Source organism: Mytilus californianus, unplaced genomic scaffold, assembly GCF_021869535.1.
Source record: "Mytilus californianus isolate M0D057914Y unplaced genomic scaffold, xbMytCali1.0.p SCAF_11, whole genome shotgun sequence".
Classification (NCBI taxonomy): Eukaryota; Metazoa; Mollusca; class Bivalvia; order Mytilida; family Mytilidae; genus Mytilus; species Mytilus californianus.
This window is the reverse complement of record NW_026262593.1, coordinates 37,513,810-37,539,664: the sequence shown is the minus strand read 5'-3', so window position 1 is coordinate 37,539,664 and position 25,855 is coordinate 37,513,810. Positions and strand designations below refer to the sequence as shown.

The 25,855-nt window shown below is 31.9% G+C and overlaps 1 protein-coding gene and 1 long non-coding RNA gene across 2 annotated transcripts; both read left to right on the top strand.

Annotated features, from left to right (window-relative positions):
• LOC127720888 (deacetylase Oant_2987-like) lies at positions 1-25,855 on the top strand. The gene is made up of 6 exons (XM_052227630.1): positions 1-458; positions 969-1,085; positions 1,974-2,124; positions 22,106-22,188; positions 23,161-23,265; positions 25,848-25,855. The coding sequence occupies exons 1-6, from the start codon at positions 173-175 to the stop codon at positions 25,853-25,855; spliced, it is 750 nt and encodes a 249-aa protein (XP_052083590.1). The 5' UTR covers positions 1-172.
• LOC127720027 (uncharacterized) lies at positions 4,713-13,380 on the top strand. The gene is made up of 4 exons (XR_007990587.1): positions 4,713-5,013; positions 6,977-7,145; positions 10,887-10,989; positions 13,313-13,380. It is a non-coding gene; the product is annotated as an uncharacterized LOC127720027 (long non-coding RNA).

Below are 25,855 nucleotides of genomic sequence, written 5' to 3'. Positions count from 1 at the left end.
CGAACATGTAACGATCTATAAATAGGTCGAGATAAATTTACCTGATCTTCAAGTTTATATTGTGTATACATGTAAGACATATATAGCGTTTAACTTTATAGATATCGTTTAAGTACGTATAGAAACACGAAAAGGAAACCTAGAAAACAGCAGATCACTTATTTTTATTAGTATGGCACAAGCAGATCTAGTAATTAGGAATGGAAGAATTATTGATCCTGCAAATAACATCGACTTTACCGGAAGCGTGGCAGTTTCGAACGGCACAATACAAGCTGTAGGAACAGATTTGAACATTCAAGCTGTAAGGGAATTTGATGCCACGGGTTGCTTAATAACACCTGGTCTAATCGATTGTCACGTGCATTGCTACGAACATGCAACACCTCTCGGGATTAATCCAGACGAAAGTTGTCTATCCAGAGGAGTAACGACTGTTGTAGACGCCGGTAGTTCTGGTATGTACTTTTAAAATACATTTATACTCAGAAATAAAATTTGGTTTTGTTTATTATTCAAGAGAGCACTGTCGTTTGGGTCTAAAAATGTATATTAAGATATTTGGTGGTGGAGTGATGAAGTAGGATATGTAAATAGATTGTTAATAAAACGTGAAAGCTAAATAAATTCGAACATATCTTTTACTTTATACTTCACTTTTACGGATGTTAAATGTAGGTACTTAGTATCTGTTTCACTAAAACCACTGAAAGTATCTTAAATAGTTTTTTCAAATTAATAAGTTTATTACTGACTTAAGTACTTCACTTCCATGCAGTTTTAGAATAAATTTAGATACATATGGAATGAAATTATCTAAATTGTATTTTCAAAATATGCTTAACCACTATCATTATTGTCAAACTTAAGAAAAAAATATTGATATCATTAGAAACCAGGTTGTTGATATGACTAAACCTTATCTTTTTTTAAATTTAGATATTATTTCAGCTTTATTTACATTCTAGGAGAATCGACCTTTCCTGGCTTGAGAAAATTCATTGCAGAAAAAAGTCACACAAGGGTGTTGTGCTTTCTTCACATAGTTCAACACGGTTTAGCTTCTTCTGGATGTGCCTCTGGAGGTATGTTTCATAACTCAGTGATTCTTTTTTTAGAACGATACATTGTTTTTAAAATTAGCAAAATCTAAATTAATCACAAAGGTAGCAAGGACATATGAGAATAACTTTTCTATCTTTCTGAATTTTTTTTATCAAAAGCTCATCAGAGATATTTTTAAAAGGGGCATAAGCTACGATTTAGACAACATTTAAAATACGATTCTTTTTGTTTCAAGTATCAATAAAGCGGAATTTTAAAATAAAATTTCGTTATAAGTATTCAGTTTGACCCAAATTTGTCAGAAAAAGTTAAAAACATCGCTGCTGTATTATTGACTTGCAAGTAGATAATTTAACCTCATCGAATCCGTATGAATGTGACCTTCAATTTAACCCTTAGCCAGAGATGGGTTACGAATGTACTAGACGTGTTCAGCAATTAAAAGGAAAAGAATGTCAATATTGAAAGTGAAACAAGGATAAACCATTTCGTCAACTGATTCGATCCCCCCAAAAAAAATCATTCTTATACAGGCTAAAACGATGATTAACATAGTTTTTTAACCTAAAATATGAAATCAAACATACTTAGAAAAATACAGCTGCACGTTCTCACCATCTATTTATATTTATTTGTATGTTGTATCGGATTATATGACTGTCGACAATCTTCGGATGTCATCTCGATGGTTAATTAGATGGCGTCTATACAAAAGTACGCACGAAATGCTGATTCATATTTTCGAGTCCATGCATTGTTGATTGTTTATTTTATGCTATTTGTAATTAACATGTTACAAATCAATCAAAAATGAGAATTTGAGTCGAATCGGGGGACGTGAATTTGACAGCTAATACCCCTTTGAACGTTTAAGTCACAGATGCCAGTTATTATTTGACTTCTTACAGCTCCAGGCGGAGAAATCGACTCATTAAATCAAGTGAGTGTAGAAGCATGCGTAAAGTGTATTGAATCTAACAGGGATATGATAGTTGGTGTCAAAGTTCGACTTTCTGAAACAATAGCCAATGACGGAAAAAACGAAGAAGAAGCCTATAGGTAACTTATACTACTGTTGCCTTTATTTATTAATACATTCCTTAAATTCTTATCAGGAAGCGATAGCAAAATCGCCGAGAACAAAGTGAGCCCATATAGCAACAATTTTATGAAGAAAAATTAAAACCTTATAATGATGCCTTAAAGAGACAAATTCTATATTTATTAATAGTAAACAATGTGTTGTCTTATTAAGTAATTGGTCAACGACAAGCGAAATTCCCTGCTTTTAAACATAGTAAGAGAATAAAGTATTGTCTGTTCGTATATAGTTAGTCATTCAACGTGCAGGATAGGATCTCTGATCGGATACGATTTGGATATATAACTACACAAGCGCAGTTCCATTTGATGAGAAAAATGTCGAAAGCGAACAAAGTCGGTTTTACCAATTTAACTTTCGACTGTCATTTTTCTTTTGTTTTAAAAAAAACCCATTTTCGAAAAGTAAATAAATACACTAACATCATAAGACCATTTTAGTTCATTTCATAAGCAAGCACGTGCTCACCTCGTAATTCATGCACGTTACACATGTATTCAGTGCTCGATTATCTATTGCTTTCAGGGGCGTAGCTACCCGGAGGCACGACAGCACCTGCATCCTCGTCGTTTTCACACAAAAAAAAAAAAAAAAAAAAAAAAACAGAAAGAGAGATAGAGAGAGAGGGACAAAGTTAACATATAGGAATTGAATAGAATAAAAGCCAGAGGAATACACATGCAGCGAAATTTTTAATCCTGTAAGACATGTATACATACAACAGGTGTAAACGTAGCGGAACTTTTTATATTACAGGCATTGTTTTGAAAATACCAGCTACATAGTTGTCGGTACCACCACCATAACGTATATACTCGCCTTGAGGGCAAAAAAAGCATTATCCTTTTAGAGTTAACAAAAAAAACCTTGAACATTATTATTTTCTGCTTCGCCCCAAAGCACACATCTTACTAGAACGAAGACTCTTCAACTCGTTTCGATCCGGGCATAATGACTGTTACCTTGTGAACTAGTTCAAAATTTACTAAGTATGTAGGTCTTGACAACACGAATAGTTAATTTTTCACATCACGTCAACGGATTCTCGTCCTGGTGTGCATGTAATATTTGTTACCGGACATTGATAACCATGCAATCAATCAATAGTTACCGTATACTAGTAGATGAGAAGTTGGAACTGCTGTTATAAAAAAGTACACATTTTCAAGTACATGTATTACGTTTTTATTTATTTTACAAAAGAAGCATCTTGTATATAGATTCGTAATTCGACATATGTCGGTGTCTATATGGCCAGTAATACGAATGGTTGATTGTAAAAGCATTCAAATAAATTGTTAATTCTAATTCGTTTTACTGGACTATTTGGTCATTCGATTTTATAATGAATTCTCTGTCCGAGTCTGACACTAAACTGTTGATTTTTGTTCGGAAGATACACTAAACTTTTAATACACGTATCTTCACTGTTACCATCTAGATATTGCCTGTTAATTAACAAACTCAGACCATGAAAAAGATCGTGGTCAATATAAATTACCATTCCCTCTGAAAAAGTTCATTAATTTCAACTTCGAGAATTCCTAACTGCGTAAAATTAGAAATTCCTTTTTCTCTCTCTTGTAGAGTTTACCCACAAATGTTTTAAACATCTAAATACATATGTTAAGCAAACTTTTGGAGAATATGTCCACCAAGTATTTGGTATCCAATGGTGTTTATGCTAACAGAAACTCCACATATAGTATTGTGTTTATGTTTATTGTTTGTTTTTTATACAGCTACTTTGCTCAATACAAAAACTACACAGGAAAAATTGCAACATATGTTTTTCATATGTTTTCAAAACATATGAAAAACATATGATTTTCATATGTTTTTCATATGTTTGTCCCAAACATATGAAAAACATATGTTTACAAACATATGTTTACATATGTTTTGAAACATATGAAAACATATGGAAGCAAACATATGTTTTCATATGTTTTAGATAATATGTTTACATATGTTTGTAAACATATGAAAAACATATGATTTTCATATGTTTTCACATGTTTTAAATGACATTTAAAAAAAATGTTTTGAGAAAATGTCAAAATTTGTCATTTAATTATCACATACATTTTGTCATTCATTATCTATATAGTGTATTTCTCAAACAGGAAAGTGCATTTTCTACTCTTCCCACTAAATCCCACATCATCGTGATGATAAAAACATGTCTGCCCTCAGCGGGCTACATGTATGTCACCCCCACAGCAGAGCTATCTAATTCTGAATGGAACATAATGTAAAATAAATGAATGAGTTATAAATATTAAATAATAATATGAATAAATATTCTTTATTTAGTTTGTTCTTTATTCTCAATTCTTTTTTTTTTTTATCAATAATCCCATTATTCTCTATGATTCTTTATTCCATATTTCTGCTTTTTTTAGTATCTGTTCTTTATTGTTTTTTGTTCTTTATTTTGCACTTTTTGTCATTATTTTCTATATTCTTAAACCCCAATCGTGATTCCAGACCATACGTAAAGTACGAAAGCTTGCATGGTTCGTCGAATACGGAAACCCGGAAATCTTTTCACCGTTACCGTTTTTTATACTATGACGCAAAATCCATGGACGCTCACGCGATCTGCTGTTTTCATTTAAAAAGTTTGAATGGACAGAGATAGATGATACAAAGAACTTTGGTTTTTCAAACTGGTGAATCAAAATTTATTATAAAAAGATAAATTGAAATGGGTGACTTGTCGATTAACTGGAAGAAACTGGGGAACGAAACATAGAAAATTTATAGAAAGTCAACGCAACGAAACAGCGAAAGTGTTTTTGTTTTGATGGATAGTTTTACGTACCCTAAAAGCACAACGAAAGGTAAATATTATTATTCACATTTTGTTTAATTATTGGATAAAAGCAGGAAGATGTGTGTGCTTTATTTTTCACGAAAAACTATTTGACTAGATATTTGTAAACCTGAGTCTGAGAACGATAATGTAATATAAATATAATTGCATTGGGTAATCCGTTTCATTATCTATTTTATTATATGTCATAATGAGATTGTTATAAGATTAAGACACAAATACATCCCAAATAACCGTATAATATGTAAACGCTTTAGACAATAAGACAAACTTGATAAGTGGGGGGGACATCATATACTTGATGTAATATATTGAAATTGTTTATCTAATGTCACTACAGAACTTAATTACTTTAACTGATACAGACCTGTATAATTGTGTCTTATGGTGTGTGATATTTGTATTTGTTTATCAGTTGTTTTAAAACCATGACTGTTGACACTGTGCAGACGACTTTATAATCTCTAGCAAAATTTTTAAATTTAGTAGCTATTTTACAATTAATAGATAAGGGTGCCCCTGAGGATCAATTACTCCCCCCTTTTCATTTAATTTAGATTTAAAAAATGTATATATACCTTTTCATACATTGCATAGGTAATAATGTACATGTAACCTTTTCCAAATTTTAATTATGAGTGATTCCAGGACATACTGGAGCGGACAAGAATCACATTCTAGCATTACCGAGAAAATCATCACATTTGATTAAAGCTCAAATCTGAGGCTCAAATTCCTTATGTTATGTTAACTTAACAATGCTTAAGGCAAAACAAGACTTGCAACTAAGAAAATTACAAGGCTTTGCATATGACAAGTACAATAAGCCTTAATTATTCTGAGTCTGAGACTACTATAACTGAGTCCTATAACAATAAACATCTAATAATTCTTAGCCTTATCATACATGTATTATACTTCTGATAGTTTTCCACACCTATTCACATATTTTTAAGCTGAAAAATATGACCCAGGCTATTACATCGGCAGGCCTTATCACCTTGTACATGTTGTACATTATAAGAAGTGGACCTCTAGAGTGCAAGAATGGTCTACTTAACATATACTTTAATGTGAATATAAAAATAAGAAGATGTGGTACATGTATGATTGTCAATGAGAAGAGTCCAATTCTCCACCAGAGATCAAATGACATAGAAGTTAACAACTATCATGACTATAATAAGTTATGGTACAAGATGACTACAACAATGAGCAAAGCCCATACCACAAAGTCAGCTATAAAAGACATTTAATGAAAATGACAAATGTAAAACAATGCAAATGAGGAAACTAACAGACTGATACATGTAATGATTTATAAACAAAACAAGGAACAAATAAACAAATATGATATACAGCAACAAAGTAAAAAAACGACAACTTGAACCGCTGAATTACAGGCTCCTGACTTTGGACAGGCATAAAAATGTACAGGATGTGGTGGAGTCAGACTAGTATTGGTGCCAAACCTTCCCCTTAAGGGAGCTATCATTTGTTTTTTATGTGTGTGTGTGGGGGGGGGGGGGGGGGTCTAGGATGAAATTTGAAAAAAATGCAGGATGAGACACTTTGCCCCCCAAAAAAATGCAGGATGACAATTGATGTAAAACAAAAGTCAGGATAAACTATAAATAAAAAAAGACAGGACTGAATAGAGTGGAAAAATGGAAATGCAGGACAAACTTTTTCATACTTCCCCCCCCCCCCCCTTTCACTTCATACAATGGTCATACATGTCATATGGATTTAATAAACATAAGATGGATTAGAACATTCAAATAGTTTAATACTTTTTATATAGTTTTTTTTTTCAGGGCAAGTCTAGATCTGTTGTTCTTGTTTTAAAAGATCAAAATAAGCCAATTTTGTCATATAAAAAATTTTTAGGCAATAAATTTGGCAGATATATTAATATTGTAACTTCATTTTACTATACATTTGTACATGTCATACATTATTTCTTTTAGCATTTTCAATGAAAATACATTTTGTACTTCAAGAAGTAGAAGAATCTAAGCAACAGAACAGAATTCATTTGAGGCATTGCTTTCTAGATTGTATAATGGATTCATAGATTGTCATATTGATTTATGTGCATATAAGGAGCAGCAGGCAATAATTATTTTGTGATGAGAGGTATGTAATGAAAAGGATAACTTTGTTTAAATATTTTGTTTATTCATGTAATATTTATGTATACCAAAGGTTTATTATATATACCAGTAATGTCTTGGATAAATTATTCATACAGGAATTACTTCACTTTGAAATATAAATTCTATGGAAGATAACCAGTAAAGCACTGTTATGGTTACATTTTTTTATGCCCCCACGGGGGCATTAAGTTTTACCCTTGTCCGTCTGTACGTACGTACGTCCCAAAATTGGTTTGCGTTCTCTAACTTGAGTTTGCCTCAACCAAATATTATGAAACTTATACACAATGCTTATTACCACAAAACACAGATCAAGTTTGAATTTTGGTGGCATCACTTTAATCGTTCTAGAGTTATGCCCCTTTATAAATGGAAAAATTGCAAAATTTTTAGTTTCCGTTCTCTAACTTAAGTTTGCCTCAACTAAATGTGATGAAACTTATACACAATGCTAATTTCGACATAACACAGATCAAGTATGAATTTTTGTGGCGTCACTTTAACCGTTCTAGAGTTTTGCCCCTTTATAAATGGAAAAATTGCAAAATTTTTAGTTTCCGTTCTCTAACTTAAGTTTGCCTCAACAAAATGTTATGAAACTTATACACAATGCTTATTACCACAAAACACAGATCAAGTTTGAATTTTGGTGGCGTCACTTTAACCGTTCTAGAGTTATGTCCCTTTATAAATGGAAAAATTGCTAAATTTTTATTTTCTTCTAAATATCAAGTTATTTTTAAAATTGGAGTTATCTTCCTTTGTCCATGATTATAGTTGAATCAACTACAATCAATACAATGCAATGTTTAATTTTGACTTCCACTGATAAAACACAGATCAAGTTGAATTTGGGTAACGTGTGTCACTTTAACCATTATTGAGTTATGCCCCTTTATAAATCGAAAGATTGCAAAATTTTTAGTTTCCATTGGGTAACTTAAGTTTGCCTCAACCAAACATTATGAAACCTATACACAATATTCATTACCACAAAACTTTAGTTTGTCTCAACCAAATGTTATAAAACTTAAACACAACCGTTCTAAAGTTATGCATGTTTACAAATAGAAAAATTGCTGAATTTTTAGTTTCTGTTCTCTACTTGAGTTAGCCTCAACCGAATGTTATGAGACTTACACACAATGCTTATAACCACAAAATTTTTGGGTAGCGTCACTTTTACCGTTCTTCAGTTATGTCCCTTTATAACTATATGATATGCAACCGGGGGCATCATCTGTGTCCACATTTGGACACTATCCACATTTATTGTCAGATATTTTTATAATTCATAAATTACATTTACATGTATGCCTACATGTATATCAGCATAGGCTTTTATGAGTTAGAAAATAAGTGCTGATCAAATATGTTTACAGGAGTTATGCCTCTTGGAAATAGATATTGTAAGAAAAATTGTATTGCAAGCAATCCCACACACGTCGTCATTTCTTTTAGATTATTTATAATTTATGAAAAAGGTTAAAAGAACATACATATTTTTTGCTTTTTGATAGCAAATTTTAAACATGTATATCCATCAATTGGCGAGGTACATTGAAAAGCTGTTCTTTTATTAAATGCATGAAGTATGGATGGTAACACAAATGACAACATATTATGTTCATGAGTTAATATTTCCTTGTCGGAAAATAGTACACGTCACATGACGTGAAGTACTAACATTGAACTATGGTAACGTTGTAACCCTAACGTTGTAGTGAATGACGTTATTGTATAGATTTCATAGCTACAACGACGATTAAACGAACATTGCAATCATAAGTATTTATTGAGATTCCACAACATGCCTATAAATGGTGTATTTAAACAATTTTGCCTATTTAACAGGAAATCAAGATTTACTAAACATCAAGAGTTAAGGCCTTAATGTTAAAAATTTGCAGTCATATATTGGTTTCACATCGTCGTTGTTGTCCGCGTCGTCCAAAAACACTTAGTTTCTGGACAATAACTTTAGTTTCAGTGAATGGATCTCTATGAAATTTAAATACAAGGTTTGAAACCACAAAAGGAAGGTTGGAATTGATTTTGGGGGTTATGGTCCCAACAGTTTAGGAATTAAGGGCCTAAAAAGGGGTCAAAATAAGCATTTTACTAGTTTCCAAACAATATAACTTGTGTGTAAGTGTATGGATCTTTCTGAAATTGTACCACAAGGTTCCATACCAAAAAAGGAAGGTTGGAATTGAATTTGGGGGTTATGACACTAACTGTTTAGGAATTAGGGGCCAATAACAATACTTTTCTAATACTTTGTACAAATTGCTTATTTCTTGACCAATTTCAATGGGGTTTTATTCCTGAATTCTTGGGGTTCTTTAATATTCTGAATCTAACCATGTATTAAATTTATGGATTTTGGGCCCCATTTTTAAATTGGTCAACATTGAGGTCCATAGGGTCCAAAATTTAACTTTGTTTGATTTCATCAAAAATTGAATTAGTGGGGTTCTTTGATATGCCGAATCTAACCATGTATTTAGATTTTTAATTTTTGGTCCCGTTTTCAAATTGGTCTACATTAAGGTCCAAAGGGTCCAATATTAAACTTAGTTTGATTTTAACAAAAATTGAATTCTTGGGGTTCTTTGATATGCTGAATCTAAACATGTATTTAGATTTTTGATTTTGGGTCCAGTTTTCAAGTTGGTCCAAATTGGGGTCCAAAATTAAACTTTTTTTTTGTTTGATTTCAACAAAAATTGAATATGTGAGATTCTTTGATATGCTGAATCTAACAGTGTATTAAGTTTTTTTGGATTTTGTATCCCGTTTTTAAATTGGCCCTCATTGAGGTCCAAAGGGTCCAAAATTAAACTTTGTTTGATTTCATCAAAAATTGAATTATTGGGGTTCTTTGATATGCCAAATCTAACCGTGTATTTAGATTTTTAATTTTTGTCCCGTTTTCAAATTGGTGTACATTAAGGTCCAAAGGGTCCAATATAAAACTTAGTTTGATTTTAACAAAATTGAATTCTTGGGGTTCTTTGATATGCTGAAACTAAACATATATTTAGACTTTTGATTATGGGCCCAGTTTTCAAGTTGGTCCAAATCGGGTGCAAAATTTAACTTTGTTTGAGTTTGGGCTTCGTTATCAAATTGGTCCACATTGAGGTTAAAAGGGTCCATAATTAAACTTTGTTTGATTTCATCAAAAAATTGAATTCTTGGGGTTCTTTTATATGCTGAATCTAACGTTAACCATGTATTTAGATTTAGGATATTGGACCATAATAGGTAAATGTCTAATTTGCAATTTTTAAGTTCTTAAACCACATTCATTCTGTGTCAGAAACCTATGCCATGTATGCTGTGTCAAATATTTAATCACAAACCAAATTCAGAGCTGTATCAAGCTTGTATTTTGTGTCAATACTTGCCCCATCTGTTTGGGGTTCGTCCTCTGTGGTCATATCAAGCTGCACCCTGGGGAGCATTTTATTTTAAACTGTAGACAGCAGAGTAGATCATTTTATATTAGAAAAAGTTATTACTATACGAAGACGGGCTTAGGCTATACATATATTATTAATATTAGTTACACTGTTGATCTTTTTGTTTGTTACATATTGTTTCCATTCACTCAAAAGTAAAAATAAAATTAGTGAGCATCAGTTCATACTACGTCTACAAAAATGATCTTGTTTTTGTCTGGACTTCTGGATTAAATTAAGATTTACAATTTTAGCTTGTTACCATGGTTACCAAATGAAAGGAAAGTACAGTATTAGAATCACTGGTGTACATGTAGGTGCGGATGTCAGGCAAAAAGAACTGGTATCAATTGCAAAGTAAGTTCATCTGTAGAATTGCAGTTAATTTAAATAATTTAATGTTATCTATTTAAAACTTTCAAGTGTAATTGTACATGTTACAGCATGTATATCATGTATACTGTTGTTTATTTATGTCTTTCTGATGTCAAGTATGCATCAATTTGGTGGCCTTCGGCTGTTGTCTGCTCTATGGTCGGGTTGTTGTCTCTTTGACACATTCCCCATTTCCATTCTCAATTTTATCAAGGAATCCTTCTTCTGCTCCACACACACACACGCATGAGGTGGGTCTCATTGGGGTCTAAGCGTGACCCGGGATTGCCGATTTTTTGTATGCGTGACACGTGAAAGTCAAATTATTGTGCCGTGAAAACGGGAAATGAAGTCTAGCGGGAAACGGGAAATTACAAAAAAAATGAGAATTGCTTACTTACATAGTGTAAGCGGGATACGGGAATCTGACAAAACAGTAAGCGGGATCCGGGATCAGAACCCCCCAATGAGACCCCCCATGAGATGTCAGAAGTTAAAATAATTATAGCATTTGTTTATATTACAATGTAATATGAATTGTATATTTAAAAGTTGTTCTCTTCTTGAATATACATAAAATATTTGACACTGAACATGAAAATAAGCTAGAAAATCAATCAATTATTGTTTTTGCATTATAGGAAAGAGTTTTCAAACATATAACAATTGAATAATTTCCTTTTAAGATTTTTTATGAACCAGCATATAGATATAACATGTTTAACATGTATGAGGAGATGAGGTACATGTATGATTCTCAATAGGACAACTATCAATTAAAAAACCAAAGGACGAAGATGTTAACATTTGCTGGTCACTGTACAGCCATAAACAATGATCAAAATCCATACCATAAAGTAACCTATTATTGCTATAACTTGTATAAGGATGAAAAAATGTGAACCAATGAAAAAAATAAAACTACACACAGTATGGCAGACAGCACCCAACATAAGAAACAAATGTCAAAATCAGCCAGAAAGGGCTGGACTCATCAACAAGCACTTAAAAAGAAATAACAAAATAATAAAAGATGCAAAAATTATGTTTTCCCAAACTAAAATATCTATCAATTCACATTCAACAGATTTAATCAATTAATGTAACAACAAAACATTTGTTATTTCAAACAGTCTAAGAAAGCATGACTTTGTGTAATGCCAAAATATTGAACACACAAGAATATGTAGGACCATAACAGCATATAAGTATTAATAATTGCATAGAATTTCTATTTCTGAAATACATGTTCTGCTTTTTGTCAAGCTTGCAAATTTATTTCACGAAAGCGAGACAGTGATCCAAGACTCTGCCAGGGGCGGCGTCGCTGTCCTAAAGTTTAGGTTCAGTCTGTGGTTAAAGTTTTTTTGTAATGTTAATTTCTCTCTTATTAATATTATTTATAGTAATCATGGTAATAGAATATTTCTATTTACTTAGTATGTGGGTGCCTTGCAAGGTCCTATAGCTAGTGTCTGTCTACTCTGTCAGAAAGTTTTCGTGGTCAATATCTCAGGTATTAGAAGCAATAAGTTATACTTACTATATTTGGTGTATGGAATTATTGTAAGGTGTAGATGTCCAACTGGCAGTTGTAATGATGGCCGATTGAATTTTTTCAAAAGAGTTATGCCTCTTGGAAATATTAAATTTATGGAAAATGGCCTTGTAAATGCTCTCAATTTTTTTTTATTAAACTTACAGTATACTATTATAGTAATGCCCTTGAAGGTCAGTTTGAAATATTTAGTATACAAGAAAAAGAACTTTTTTTTCCCCCAAGCATATTTTTTATTTATAAATATTTTTGAGAACAAAAAAACATGTTGTTTTTTGTAAATATTGCCCCTTGATAGATAAACTAGAGGCTCTCAAGAGCCTGTGTCGCTCACATGACTCTACTTGGGTTTTTGAAATCATATAAAAAAAAGATAAAAATCATAACAGATACTTATAATAATGTTTGAAGCCAAATTTGGTTTAATATTGCTATATTTGCTTTCATTCCATTCAGTGGTTCTCTAAAAGAAGACATTTGTATGTATTTCCCGTAGGGTCCTTTGTTAAACTAAGCCCCCCGCTGGTGGCCATCTTGGATGATGGATCGGCAACAAAGTAACAACACTTGGTCAGCACCTCATAAGGAACATTCATGCTATATTTTGTTTCCAATCCATTCAGTGGTTCTCTAGAAGAAGTTAAAAATGTAAAAAGTTAACGACGACGATGACGGACGCCAAGTAATGAGCTAAAAATGTGCGACTAGGTGGACATTGAAACTCTGTTCTTTTATTTCTACTTGCAGGAAATGAAAAGTGAAGAAACAGAACCAAAGGAACATTAATTTTTAATTAATACAATATTGAGCTCAAAGTCAATCTAGTTGTCTTTCTTAATCATACAGGATATTTCCAAAAAGCAGCTGCATACACATGCACAAGTAATAGCAAGCAGTGTAGACAATTACACATCTGTGTATGGTGATATAGCAATAGAAATATCACATACATCATAGGAAAATATAATATAGACAATAGAAATGCCAGTACACATGCATGTCAAAGAGACACACATGAAAATAGAATATAGACAATAGAAATGCCAGTACACATGTATGTCAAAGAGACACACATGAAAATAGAATATAGACAATAGAAATGATGTATGTCAAAGAGACACACATATGAAAATAGAATATAGACAATAGAAATGGGGTATGTCAAAGAGACAAACATATGAAAATATAATATAGACAACAGAAATGGGGTATGTCAAAGAGACACACATATGAAAATATAATAGACAATAGAAATGGGGTATGTCAAAGAGCCACACATATGAAAATATACTATAGACAATAGAAATGGAGTATGTCAAAGAGACAAACATATGAAAATATAATTTAGACAATAGAAATGGAGTATGTCAAAGAGACAAACATGAAAATAGAATATAGACAATAGAAAATGGGGTATGTCAAAGAGACTAACATATGAAAATAGAATACAGACAATACTATAAATGGTGTATGTTGAAGAGACAAACAACTGAAAATAGAATATAATAATAGAAATGTGGAACAATGTATGTCAAAGAGACAAAAATGAAAATAGAAGAGACAACAACTTAATAAAAAAAAAAACTACTTTATATAAAAATTATGGAGCACTTATTGTTTTTTATTTGTTTGAGCTTTTGATTTTGCCATGTATTTTCTGTGGAGTTTGGTATTTTGGGTTTTTTACTTTTTCAAGCAACAACTCATCACAATGAAGTATTTACACTCAAAATGAGTTCTTGACAGAAAAAAAAGATAACAAATTAAAGAAAAACATATTAAAAAACATCAAAACGTTACCCTTAAAAACCTATCGCAAAAAAAAATACATATATATACAAACCATGTTTAGAATCTATTAGAAAATAAATCCATTTGAGCAATTAAAAACATATAAAAAATATATATTTAGGACCAAGATAAAATCATATGAAAACATATGTTTGGGCCAAACATATGAAAACATATGTTTAGGACAAACATATGAAAACATATGTTTAGGCCAGGTATGAAAACATATGAAAAACATATGTTTGTAAAAAACATATGAAAAACATATGTTTTTCATATGTTTACATGTATGAAAAACATATGTTTTTCATATGATTTTAAAAACATATGTTTTTCATATGTTTTCCATATGTTTTTCATATGTTCGAAAACATATGTTTTCATGTCGGGCCTAAACATATGTTTACATATGTTTTCAAACATATGAAAAACATATGTTAAACATATGAAAACATATGGTGCAATTTTTCCTATGTAGCATGTCGAACAAATCTCCGTGATTTTAAAAGCTCTCACGGCGTATAAAAAACGCAAACGGCAATGTCTAGTCTTCATTCAAAGTTAAACAAATAGATGACCAAAAAACCACAACAAAAATGTACAAGTTTTATTACGGTTGTTATTGTTTTGAAACGCTATATATGCGGAGCTTCCGGAGGAGGGCTTCGCCCCCTACCCCCTACTAGGGCTTTGCCCTGGACTTACTGGGAGCCTTAAGCGGCCCCCAGTCCCCTCGCCCTTTAGTTTGTGACTCCACTTCATTAAGAAGGTAGCTACGCCCCTGGCTTTGTTGGTGACATTTAGATAGGCATCAATGAGACCAAGACATAACGAATTCATACGATATTTAGCTTTTTGCAATTTATTTAGAGATTTACACCTTTTTTTGCACAAACATTGTTACTCAATTTCATGCGATATTTAGCGGCTTGCTTTTTTTAGCGAGATTTACACCTTTTTTCAAACAAACATTTTTACTCTATGCATGCGATATTTAGCGGTTTGTAATTTATTTAAAGATTTACACCTTTTTTTTCAAACAAACATTGTTACAAGGAGTTTTTATACATCATACAGTTTTTATTATCTACAGTATAAATCAGAAACAATTTTTCTCCGCTTGCATAAGTGTTGGCGGTAGCAATCATAATTTCTTTTCTGATATTGTTCTCTTACGTCATAATGTCATGTAGAAGATTGCCGAAAACTGTTATGAAGTCCTTTTCTTAAATAAGATGATACAATAAAGTCTATTTGAAGTTTGTTCAGTAGGTTCACAGTAAAATTCAGATCATTTATGTTAAAGAGTTTGCTATTGTTGGCAAGGTCCAATTTTTAAGCATTCTTATTTAACTTTCAAAAGTTAAAAAAGGAATAACAAAATGGTTTAATGAAAAGCTATCTGCATCAAATACTAGTATAAATAAAATGGTTTAATGAAAAGCTATCTGCATCAAATACTAGTATAAATAATGACTATTCAAACTTAACTATTCTCTTCCAATAAAGAAATTTTGAAAAGTATAAATAAATCCACTTTTAAAAAAATTTTGTTTCCTTTTTGTTGCTTTTGGGTACCATTTTCTACTTAAAGAAATGCCTTCTACAAGTCAGTAATATGACAGTTGTATTCTATTCGTTTGATGTGTTTGATGTGATTGAGATTTTGCCATTTGATACGGGACTTTCTATTTTGAATTTCCTTGGAGTTCGGTATTTTTGTTCTTTTACGTTTTACAAAGATAAAAGATACCAAAGTAGTAAAACTCAATTAGTTTTTCCTATTTATGTTTCAGTTATGCCGCATTGGCCGACGAACATAACTGTGAACAACTAAAACTGTTGAAAAATAGAAAATCATACACATTTCAAAATTTCGTCACCTCAACTTAAATTTATAAAACTTAAAAACTGTTAAAACAAGATATAAAATTAATCCTGAAGAATGCTTTTTTTTGCGACCAACACAGAAAATACTTAAAAAAACAAAACAAAACACACGCACACGAGTAAACAAGTAAGATACAACTTTCTTTTGAAATGCATACAGTTTATAATATGTATATTTCTGAAGTAAAAAAACCACGTTTGGAGAGCCAAAACTTATATAAGGATATGAAAATATATTGAGATACGTGTTGTTATATTTATAATGGCATAATGTCGCCTGATTACGATCGGTTTAAGGTACACATCGGGATCACTTCTGTCGTCTTGCGAAGTCGTACGTGTCACATGTAGTAATCTTCAACTCCAAACAATGGTTTGACAAATTTCTACCAAACTTACAAAGATCTTCTACATGGCAGTAAGTGGTGCATCTTCAAATTTGATATCTGATTGGAGTGACCTTTGGGGTTTTCCCATACAAAAGCATTAACTAATCGATTTCTACTTATATCAAATTTGAAGTCCGCAACTTCTTAAAAAACGTTTTTTTTTTCAGAATTCAACCAAATTTGCACTTATTTTGTGATCTTCCATACAGACAAATATATATATTTGGCTTATATTTTTGAAGATGACATCCTTGGAAAACATGCATATTTCAAACTTCTTAATTAATCTTTATAACAAATGTTTTCATAGTTTAGCTAAGTTTTGTTTAATTTGTAGAATCCGGAATAGATATGGACTGTTTTATACTTCTTTCCTACGTGTCTAATTAATTAAGGCTGCAGTAGTTTACCGATGTTCAAATCTCATAAATCGATTAGGAAGAGAATCGGGAATGATTTGATTAACAAAATTACAAATATCACAACATGCCTGAAAAATTTCAATTGGACGACAATCTTAAAACATTTAAAACAAAAACACACCACGACGTACCTAAATAAAAGGTTTTACTAAAGCCTACAAAACGTGAGTTTACGACAAACAGAACTAAGACGTTGCGCACGGTATTGGTACCACTGAGCGTTACACGACGTCCCAATAAAACTAGGATGCTGACGTTTTTTCAAAGGACGTTTCAAGCATACAAGCTTTTTACTTATGTGAAAATGCCACTTAAAGTAACCATAGAATTTACATTCTTTTAAGAAGTCTTTATTTTGCAGAGATTTTCGTAGTCGCTTCGATTCATTATGTATTTTCATTTTTCCATGTTGGGGTTAGCATTTTAAAATAAATGCAAACATTGATATCCAAATTTCCATAGAATTAAAAAAATATTTTAAACACTCATGAATAATTGCCCCTAACAGCAATGTTTAGCACTGAATAACAATTTGACGTTTTGAATCATTTGTATGTGAGAAGATTTAACATCTTTTTTGTATATTATTTAGCGTCTTTCATTTTCAAAATCCAGAATGTTTTGAAACTTCAAAACTGATTTTGATACAATAAGCGAAACAAATGCAGGGAAAAACTGACACTACCGTATTTCTCTTATGAAGAATGTGCTTCCAAAATATTATGTGCATATATATCTGTATTATCAGTTTCTTCTTTTTCTAAAAATTAAGTAATGTTCTTTGTGCCGCAAAACTTCTTCAATCTTGGCTAGTAAAATTGTTAAAAGTTTGTTTCTTGTTTCTGTTTCTTCCCTTCTATTATTAGTTTCTTTTTGTCACGTTGTTGATGTTGGTACTTTCTCTCCCACAATTTGTCTTTTTAAAATAAAACTTATATTCAAATGCTTCTTAATTTGATTATTTGAAAGATGTTGATAGACGATTCATTTTATCTCCACTTTATTCATAAGAGGTCCGTTGTATTCATTTTTTTCTAAAAATAAAAGTCGCTTATACTAGTGTTATAATTCATATTTCATATATTATCGGTTTAACTCGATGAATCATCATCATATGCGTATTAGTTCACGATTTTGACATCAATAACAATTTTGTGGAAATTGTTTAAAATTGGCAATATTTTTTGATAAATCCCTTATGAAAAACTTTATGGAATATGCATCACGTATGAAATAGAAATACGTGTAATTGTGCTGCCATTGTTGATTTTCAATATTTGAAGGTAGAACGGGGTTTAGATTATTATTTTATTATTGCAGAAAACTACAAATAATCGATTTAAAATTTTTACCATTATTGTTAGCAAGATTGAATGATGAATGAATGAAATTAATTTGTGAAATTTTCATTAAAAAAGAATAAATAATGAGCTTATCTTATGGTACATCATTTTCATTTAAAAAAAAGGTTTCATTGATTGAAATTTTTAAATCATGGTTGTTTTATCAGGTAAATAATCCAGAATGTTTATAATTTATTTTATAAAGGAATTTACAAAACATTTACCTATTTTGTGATGAAGTAAGAAAACGAATATGGGGATTCCGGTTTTTTTTTTTTTTTTGCTTTCGGAGAGCACATAATAAGAGCTGTCTCCTCATATATATATATTATTTAAAACTCTATCTCTTAGTTTTCTTTATATTCGCATAAATTTACATTTCCCGTGTATAATCCTTACAAAATCTGAACATTTTTCACAAACTTTTAATAGCTCTAAAAAAAGGTCGGCGATCCATACTTTTTACTATGTTTTTGAAATTATAGCATTTTGGCAAAGTATGAAAAACTCTACCCCTTTTTATATAGACCCAAATAAAGCTACATCAACTGATATTTGACCAACAGCAGAGTGAAACCGATTTTAAAAAATATACTCAATTTGTTGTGACAAGATATATATTATTTAAGTAGCTGCTTTCGTAAATATACATGGATCAATGTTTTCTGAAAGGAAGTACTATGGACCAGGAGTGCATTTCATGTACGTTTTATACTATGAATTGGGTTTTTTTAGCGCTTCCAATTTTAAAATATAACTAGGTATTGGTTAACCATTAATTTTCTTTGACATTTTTAGACCGTTTTCAAACGGGTTATCAAGTTACGGGTTTCGGGTTTCGATTTTGAGTGTTTTTGATTTTTTTAACAAGTATAAAAAGCAATATTCCAGCCATTTTTGTGACGTTTTGCGAAGAGAAAAAATAAATCTACTATACACAAAAATGAACTTTTCCACACAGCAGATTGGTTGATTGATTTATTTGTGTTTAACGCCAAATTCAGCACGATTGGCTATTTCGTGGCGGTCAATTTTTATTGTTGAAGGAAGCCGAAGTGCTCAGAGAGAACCGCCGATACACACAGCAGACATTTTGTAGTTGATTTAGTGGAAAAAAAGGAACTATGGTGTCAATTTGTTACACATACAGCGTGTTCAATGCAGTATATTTATTGTATTTAATATTCTTTCTTTAGTATTTCTATAAATTGGTTATGCATGCAAACAATGATGTACTTCCCACAAAATATACGCTTTCAAGAAATATGGATAGTTTTTTTTTTTTGGAAGATATGGGGTAGAGTGCATGGTGACTTTTTTCTAAAGGGAGCTTAAACTAGGTTAAAATGTACTTGGGAGTGTCTTTAAATTATTACACTGCACCTGCTACATACATAGTTGCGTGCAATCCATCATATTTATCGGACAACTATTACCCTAACACTCAAATTAATGTAAAAGACAAGTTTCAATTAACATTTTAATACTCGTCCATCGCATGCCTATATAGCAGTAAATTCTGTTGGAGATTCGAGACAACAGACTCCATTATTCCACACACATTACCTCTAGAAGTAACACTGTGACCTTCCTTTTCATACATATGTTGCTAGGTAGATGATAAGAGATTGTTCTACTCACAGTAAACATTTCTATATTTATACTACTACATGGAGCTAAGAATACAAGTACGAAAACAAAATCCCGGCTCTGCAAACTGGCTAGAAAAATTGATTCACATATTTAGTTCCGATTCTTTAATTGCAACGCTAGGAATTAAGGTCAGGGTGTAAAGCTTGGGTTTGAGTCGTTTATAATCTGGCTAAGGGAAAACAATAAGGTGAGCCCATTTTTGGATGCATTTTCATTTTTACTGCATGTTCTTTTTCTAAAAGTGAGACTGTGATCGTATGTGAACTTGTCTCACATTTTTGGCCTCGGAGCCTGGTCTTTGTCAAGCATTCGAGTTAAATATTTCGTCGTATTTGAATTATTTATACAATGTAGATCTACTTTGATGCATATTTAAACAAGAACTTTATTTAATATAGATCAGATCATTTCATAAGATTAATTGTATGCCAAATATGCAAAAAATTAAGCGTTATCATGACGTGAACGTCAAATTACAGTTATGGGGACATGTTATTGGACATCTAAGTTCGTTTCGTATTTTATACCTGCAGCTCAAACAAAAATATATATCACATCATTTTAGAAGAAATGAAATGTATTTTCCGTTCATATCGGTTAAAGAGTGTTCAAAATTGGGGATCAAATAAAATTTCGTTTAATAAACAGCCTCTGGGTTACTCTATGCGTCATTTTATCCATCGGGACATTTTATTGGACACGGGGAAAACTGACTATGTTTTGAAAGTAAGACTGCAGTTATATAGTGATGACTTCATAAAGCTTCTTTAGGACATGTATAAATTTTCTGATAATATTAAAAGCCACTTTCATCTGTTATATCTTGTAATAGTGGAGGCCGAAAGTTTTCATAGGAGCTGAGCAGCTGAATGGGACATTTTTTCTCTTCCTAAGCTCAACGCTCCTGACAATCTTCTTTCACTCACAGTTAAATACGTTTATGACGCTATTTTTCATCAATTGTATACAATACTGTTGTAAAATGTTACCTCATTTAACTTACTAACTAGTCCGCATTGTGATTTCAAAGACACAAACAAAACAAAATTGTAACAGCGGGACACCCTTAAAATGACGTTATAGCCGTCGATATGAGCAAAGTTTTTCTTTACATGATATAAATAGCACGAATATAGCTATTTTATTGATTTCTGTGGTTTATTTCCTTTCGAATGATATACTGATCATGGATATATATTGTATAGGAAAAGAGCGTGAATTGGATTAACCCGCTATCTAACGCATTTTTTCAAAGAAGCACCGATACCGTGCACAACGTCCAAGCGATTGATGAAAATGTTCACCTAATTGCATAAACAATTAATCACTAGTAACATCTATAGTTTACAGTGCAAATATTGCAGACAGACAATCTGATTCACCAGCGTATTTGACATTTTTCGGGGTATTAAACTATATCACTCTCCTCAGCTCTTATTAAAATTGCATATCACGGCTTTGTGACGTCAAATACGTTGACCCGGCCTTAATAACTTTGACCCGGCCTTAATAACTTTGACCCGGCCTTAATAACTTTGACCCGGACATATTACCGACGTCATAATATATGAACCGACTTTGAAAAGTTTGACCCGAACTTATCAAGTCATCTTCCGGTTTGCCTGGTGAAGCAAAGGAAACACTTATTTCTATCATGCAAAATACGCAAATACAACCCAATCAATCGATTATCTAGTTGTCTGTATATTTATATTGTAAAATATCAGCTGCTCGACACAATATGAAGCCTTTTTGAATTCGTTCTCTACGCTCATTCGACAAAAAGTTCATATTATGACTCGCAGCTGATATTTTACGATATCGATACGCAGACAACCGGATAATCGGTACGTATTTTGCTATCAATTCATATGAATTACGTATTTATTATTATTTTGCTTGCATGCTAAAGTACACGTGACTCGTCAGCTTGAGTGAAATCTTATTAGGTTTTAATTCTATATATGTAGTAAAGGTTTGGCACATGCGTTGATTTGGGATGGCACTTTGATACTGTTTTCCTTGTCATATATCATAATATATATATTTCAGGAGATCTCTTGAGGCATCAAAACGAGCTGGAGTTCCACTGATGGTTCATCATTCATTATCTACTGTACCTACACAGTCAGATGGTATGTACCAGTATAAATACAAGTACAATGCGAGGTTTAATATATCGTTCATATCATTTATCAAACATTTTCATCAAATTACACAAAAATTCATTTTTGCATAGTTGAATGTATAAATTCTGCATTGTAATTTGACAGCATGAAGTGTTCTTCTCATTACTTTGCATTGTACACAAATTTTCCGTAAGCAATCTGCTTGATTTTTCAAAAGTACTTATTTGGTTATGTCGCATTGGGGAACATTTACATTTAATCAATATTTCCAAATTTTATTGGCCATGGCTACCACTCTTAGTATTTTTCTTGTGTTCCGTTTATCATTTTGAGAAGTGTTTTAAGGATTGAACTTTCATGTACTTGATGTTCAAATTCAATTGTTGAAAACATTTTCAATTTTCGAAGAAACCTTTGACTTTTCAATATTGAAATTCTATACCAAGTTTCTGCATTTAACGCACATAATGGAATAAATCAGCTTTAACTGTGAACTTGCTATTTCAACCTCTTGTGCAGTTAATCTCGTACAAGCTAAAACTCATCAAAATTACCAGGCTTATAATAAGATACGCCAGGCTAGTATCATCTACACGAGACTCATCACTATTGTTCGAATCAAAACAGTTGCAAGGCCCAATGAAATCGAAATTGAAGAGCATTTAAAACTAAAAAATCATCTGGAATTTTGAACGGAAAACAATATAAACTTTATGAGGATTGGCAGGATATTCATATCATTAATAACGAAATACAAAACATTTAAGGTTATGATAAAATATTTAAGCGGGACATAACATAAAAATTTAAAGGACAGACAGCACGTCCCAAAATACTACAAAGTACATTTAAGATTGACCAAGTCGACTTCCTACAAAACCTCAGCAGTAAATGTATTTATCTTGAAACTAATGAACAAAAAGGACAATAGACTTTATCTTCTCATTTATAAAATTTAATTTTATTATATTAATTTAGGGAAGTCATCGACGTTATGTTGTCCAAAAGACATGCGCACAGGCGTCTACTATTTATATATTAAATTTTATTATATTAATTTAGGGAAGTCATCGACGTTATGTTGTCCAAAAGACATGCGCACAGGCGACATTTATACTCATACATTCCACGCTCATAAAGGCACTATTTTGGACGAAAGGACCAATACTATTTACCCGGATGTACTGAATGCTAGTAAAAGAGCTGTTTTGTTTGATGTTGGCCATGGACAAGGATCTTTTAGTTGGAGTGTCGTCGAAATTTGCGCAAAAACGAACTTTTGGCCAGATATTATTGGGACTGATTTGCATACAGGAAACCAAGATGGTCCGGTATACGATCTACCAACAGTTATGTCGAAGTTTTTGCATACTGGCATGCCATTAGTCGACATAGTCAAGGCAACTACCTTTACCCCAGCACGTGCAATTAAATGGTCAAATTCGATTGGCACTCTTACAGTGGGAAAAACAGCCGATATTACAGTGTTGAAAATAAATGAAGTTGACATTGACCTCGAAGATTCTCAGTCTCAATTAAGAAACATATCAAAACTGATTAAGCCTGTAGCTGTCTGGAAAGCAGGAAGACGATATGATATAACAAATCCCAAACACTTTCCAAACCTCTATGCTCGAGCTAACAATGCACCGGAGTGGCATAAATTAGTCATAAGAGATGAAATACCGCCGGATGAACTTATACTATCTTGTGATCAAGTAGAAATGCCACCTGTGTGAACTTCAGTTGCAGTAATATATATATGTACATGTCCATGTGCTAGCATTAAATGTCTTCTGTTAGATTTGTTTGTATTTATTTTTTAATAAAATTTAAAAATTATAGTTCAATCAGATATGATACATATTTTCGGCCTGTGTTTTAAATCCCATGAGCCGTCAGTCGATTAAATATGCACAGACATATCACAGTCAAAAAATATGAGTCCATATCTCCTGTGAAACTCGGATATCGAATTGACCAATATTCATGATAAAATTTTGATCGTGAAAAGTACTCTTACTTGCGGAATAAAAATGTGAGTTATTGCCTTTTGGCCTCAATTTTGATTTTTGAATTATCATGCATAATTGGAGGATATTACTCTGTCGACGCACCCGGTCCCTCTCCATTTTGAATTCATGCGATTCCCCCAGGTTTTGTTTGTTACCTTGATTTTTCTTTTGTTAATTGATTTACGTGATTTGAATATCGGTAAACTAGTTACGCCATTATTTACAAACACTACACCTGCGTAACATGACAATTTCTACACAACAAAACAACTGAAAGTGTTACAAAACTTATTTATGCCGTTAGCTGTTATTGATCACTAATTCTTAGCTATTGCAAATAAATTGAATTATGAAAAAAGTATTTACAAATTCACCGAACTCTAAGGTACATTCAAAAAGGGGGCAGTCCATAAAACATGACAAAATCAAAAGCTTGACTATATCAACTAACAAAACAAATATTGTTACTGACTTGGGAAAGGCATTTTCTGATAGATGTCCCTAATATTTTATACAAAATGAATATGTTCTGTGATACATACTTATATTATTCTTTAATAATGCAAGCATACTATTTTACGAATTGGTTGATCTATATGATGTGTCTGTGTCTAAACTAACATTTTTACCACGTCTTAGATTGTGGTTTAACATCTATGTCGTCTGTCTTCTAAGTATCAAACGTGACCTATTCCCGAATATAACTGTTTTGCCGAGTGTGAATTAGCATTGCTATACGACGTGTCTCGGTATTTGTACATCCAACATTCATGTATTTATTTACGATGTTTCTGTTGTGGTTTCGGTTGGATATTGTGTTATGTCTTATCGTTTGTGGTTTGAATTCTGTATTTTCGGTACATTTAACATATGTCTTATTTGTCAGTATAGTCGAGTTAATTTCCATTTTATATGGATAAAGTATTGTGTTAGTCCAAATAATTATGACGTCGTCACAGCATTTATTTTTCAGTACCGTCAAAGTCATGATAATTGTTTGGACTAGTATTGTGAAAATAATTGTATGAATTTCAAAATTACATATTCGTTACAAAAATACGTTACTGTTTGTGATGTTCTGTGCTGTCGTTAATGGAAGATGTTCGTTGTTATTCTGCGGTTTACATGTTGTAACGACTATTATATTATTTATTTGTACGTTTCTCTGTGCTGAGTGTTCTTGCGTTTGTTTGTGCTGTATTTCTGTCATTTTAGCGTTATTTTTTAACATTGCCATATAAGCGGGAGGTTTGGCTAGCCATAAACCAGGTTCCACCCACCATTTTTTCTTAAAATGTCTTGTACCAAGTCAGGAGTATGGCAGTTGCTATCAAATAGTTCGTTTCTATGTATGTTGGCGTTTGTTTTTGTTGCACTTCATTGTTTCTGTTGTTCCATTGTTTTCCTCTTACAGTTGATTTGTTTCCCTCGGTTTTAGTTTGTAACCCGGATATGTTTTCTCTCAATCGATTTATGACTTTTGAACAGCGGTATACTACTGTTGCCTTTATTTATCTAATAATACTAAGCCCACCAGGGATATCAGGTTCTTTAATTTAAGTTGAAATAAGACCTTTCCTCAAATCATAAACTTGATCATAAGTACCAATTGAAAAATAAAAAAATAGATATTAACAACGGTAAATCCAGCAACATAG

Coding starts and splice junctions, on each gene's coding strand:
- LOC127720888 (XM_052227630.1), top strand. CDS start 173: ATGGCACAAGCAGATCTAGTAATTAGGAATGGAAGAATTATTGATCCT. Junction 459..968: donor TGTAGACGCCGGTAGTTCTG/GTATGTACTTTT, acceptor TTTACATTCTAG/GAGAATCGACCTTTCCTGGC. Junction 1,086..1,973: donor TTCTGGATGTGCCTCTGGAG/GTATGTTTCATA, acceptor GACTTCTTACAG/CTCCAGGCGGAGAAATCGAC.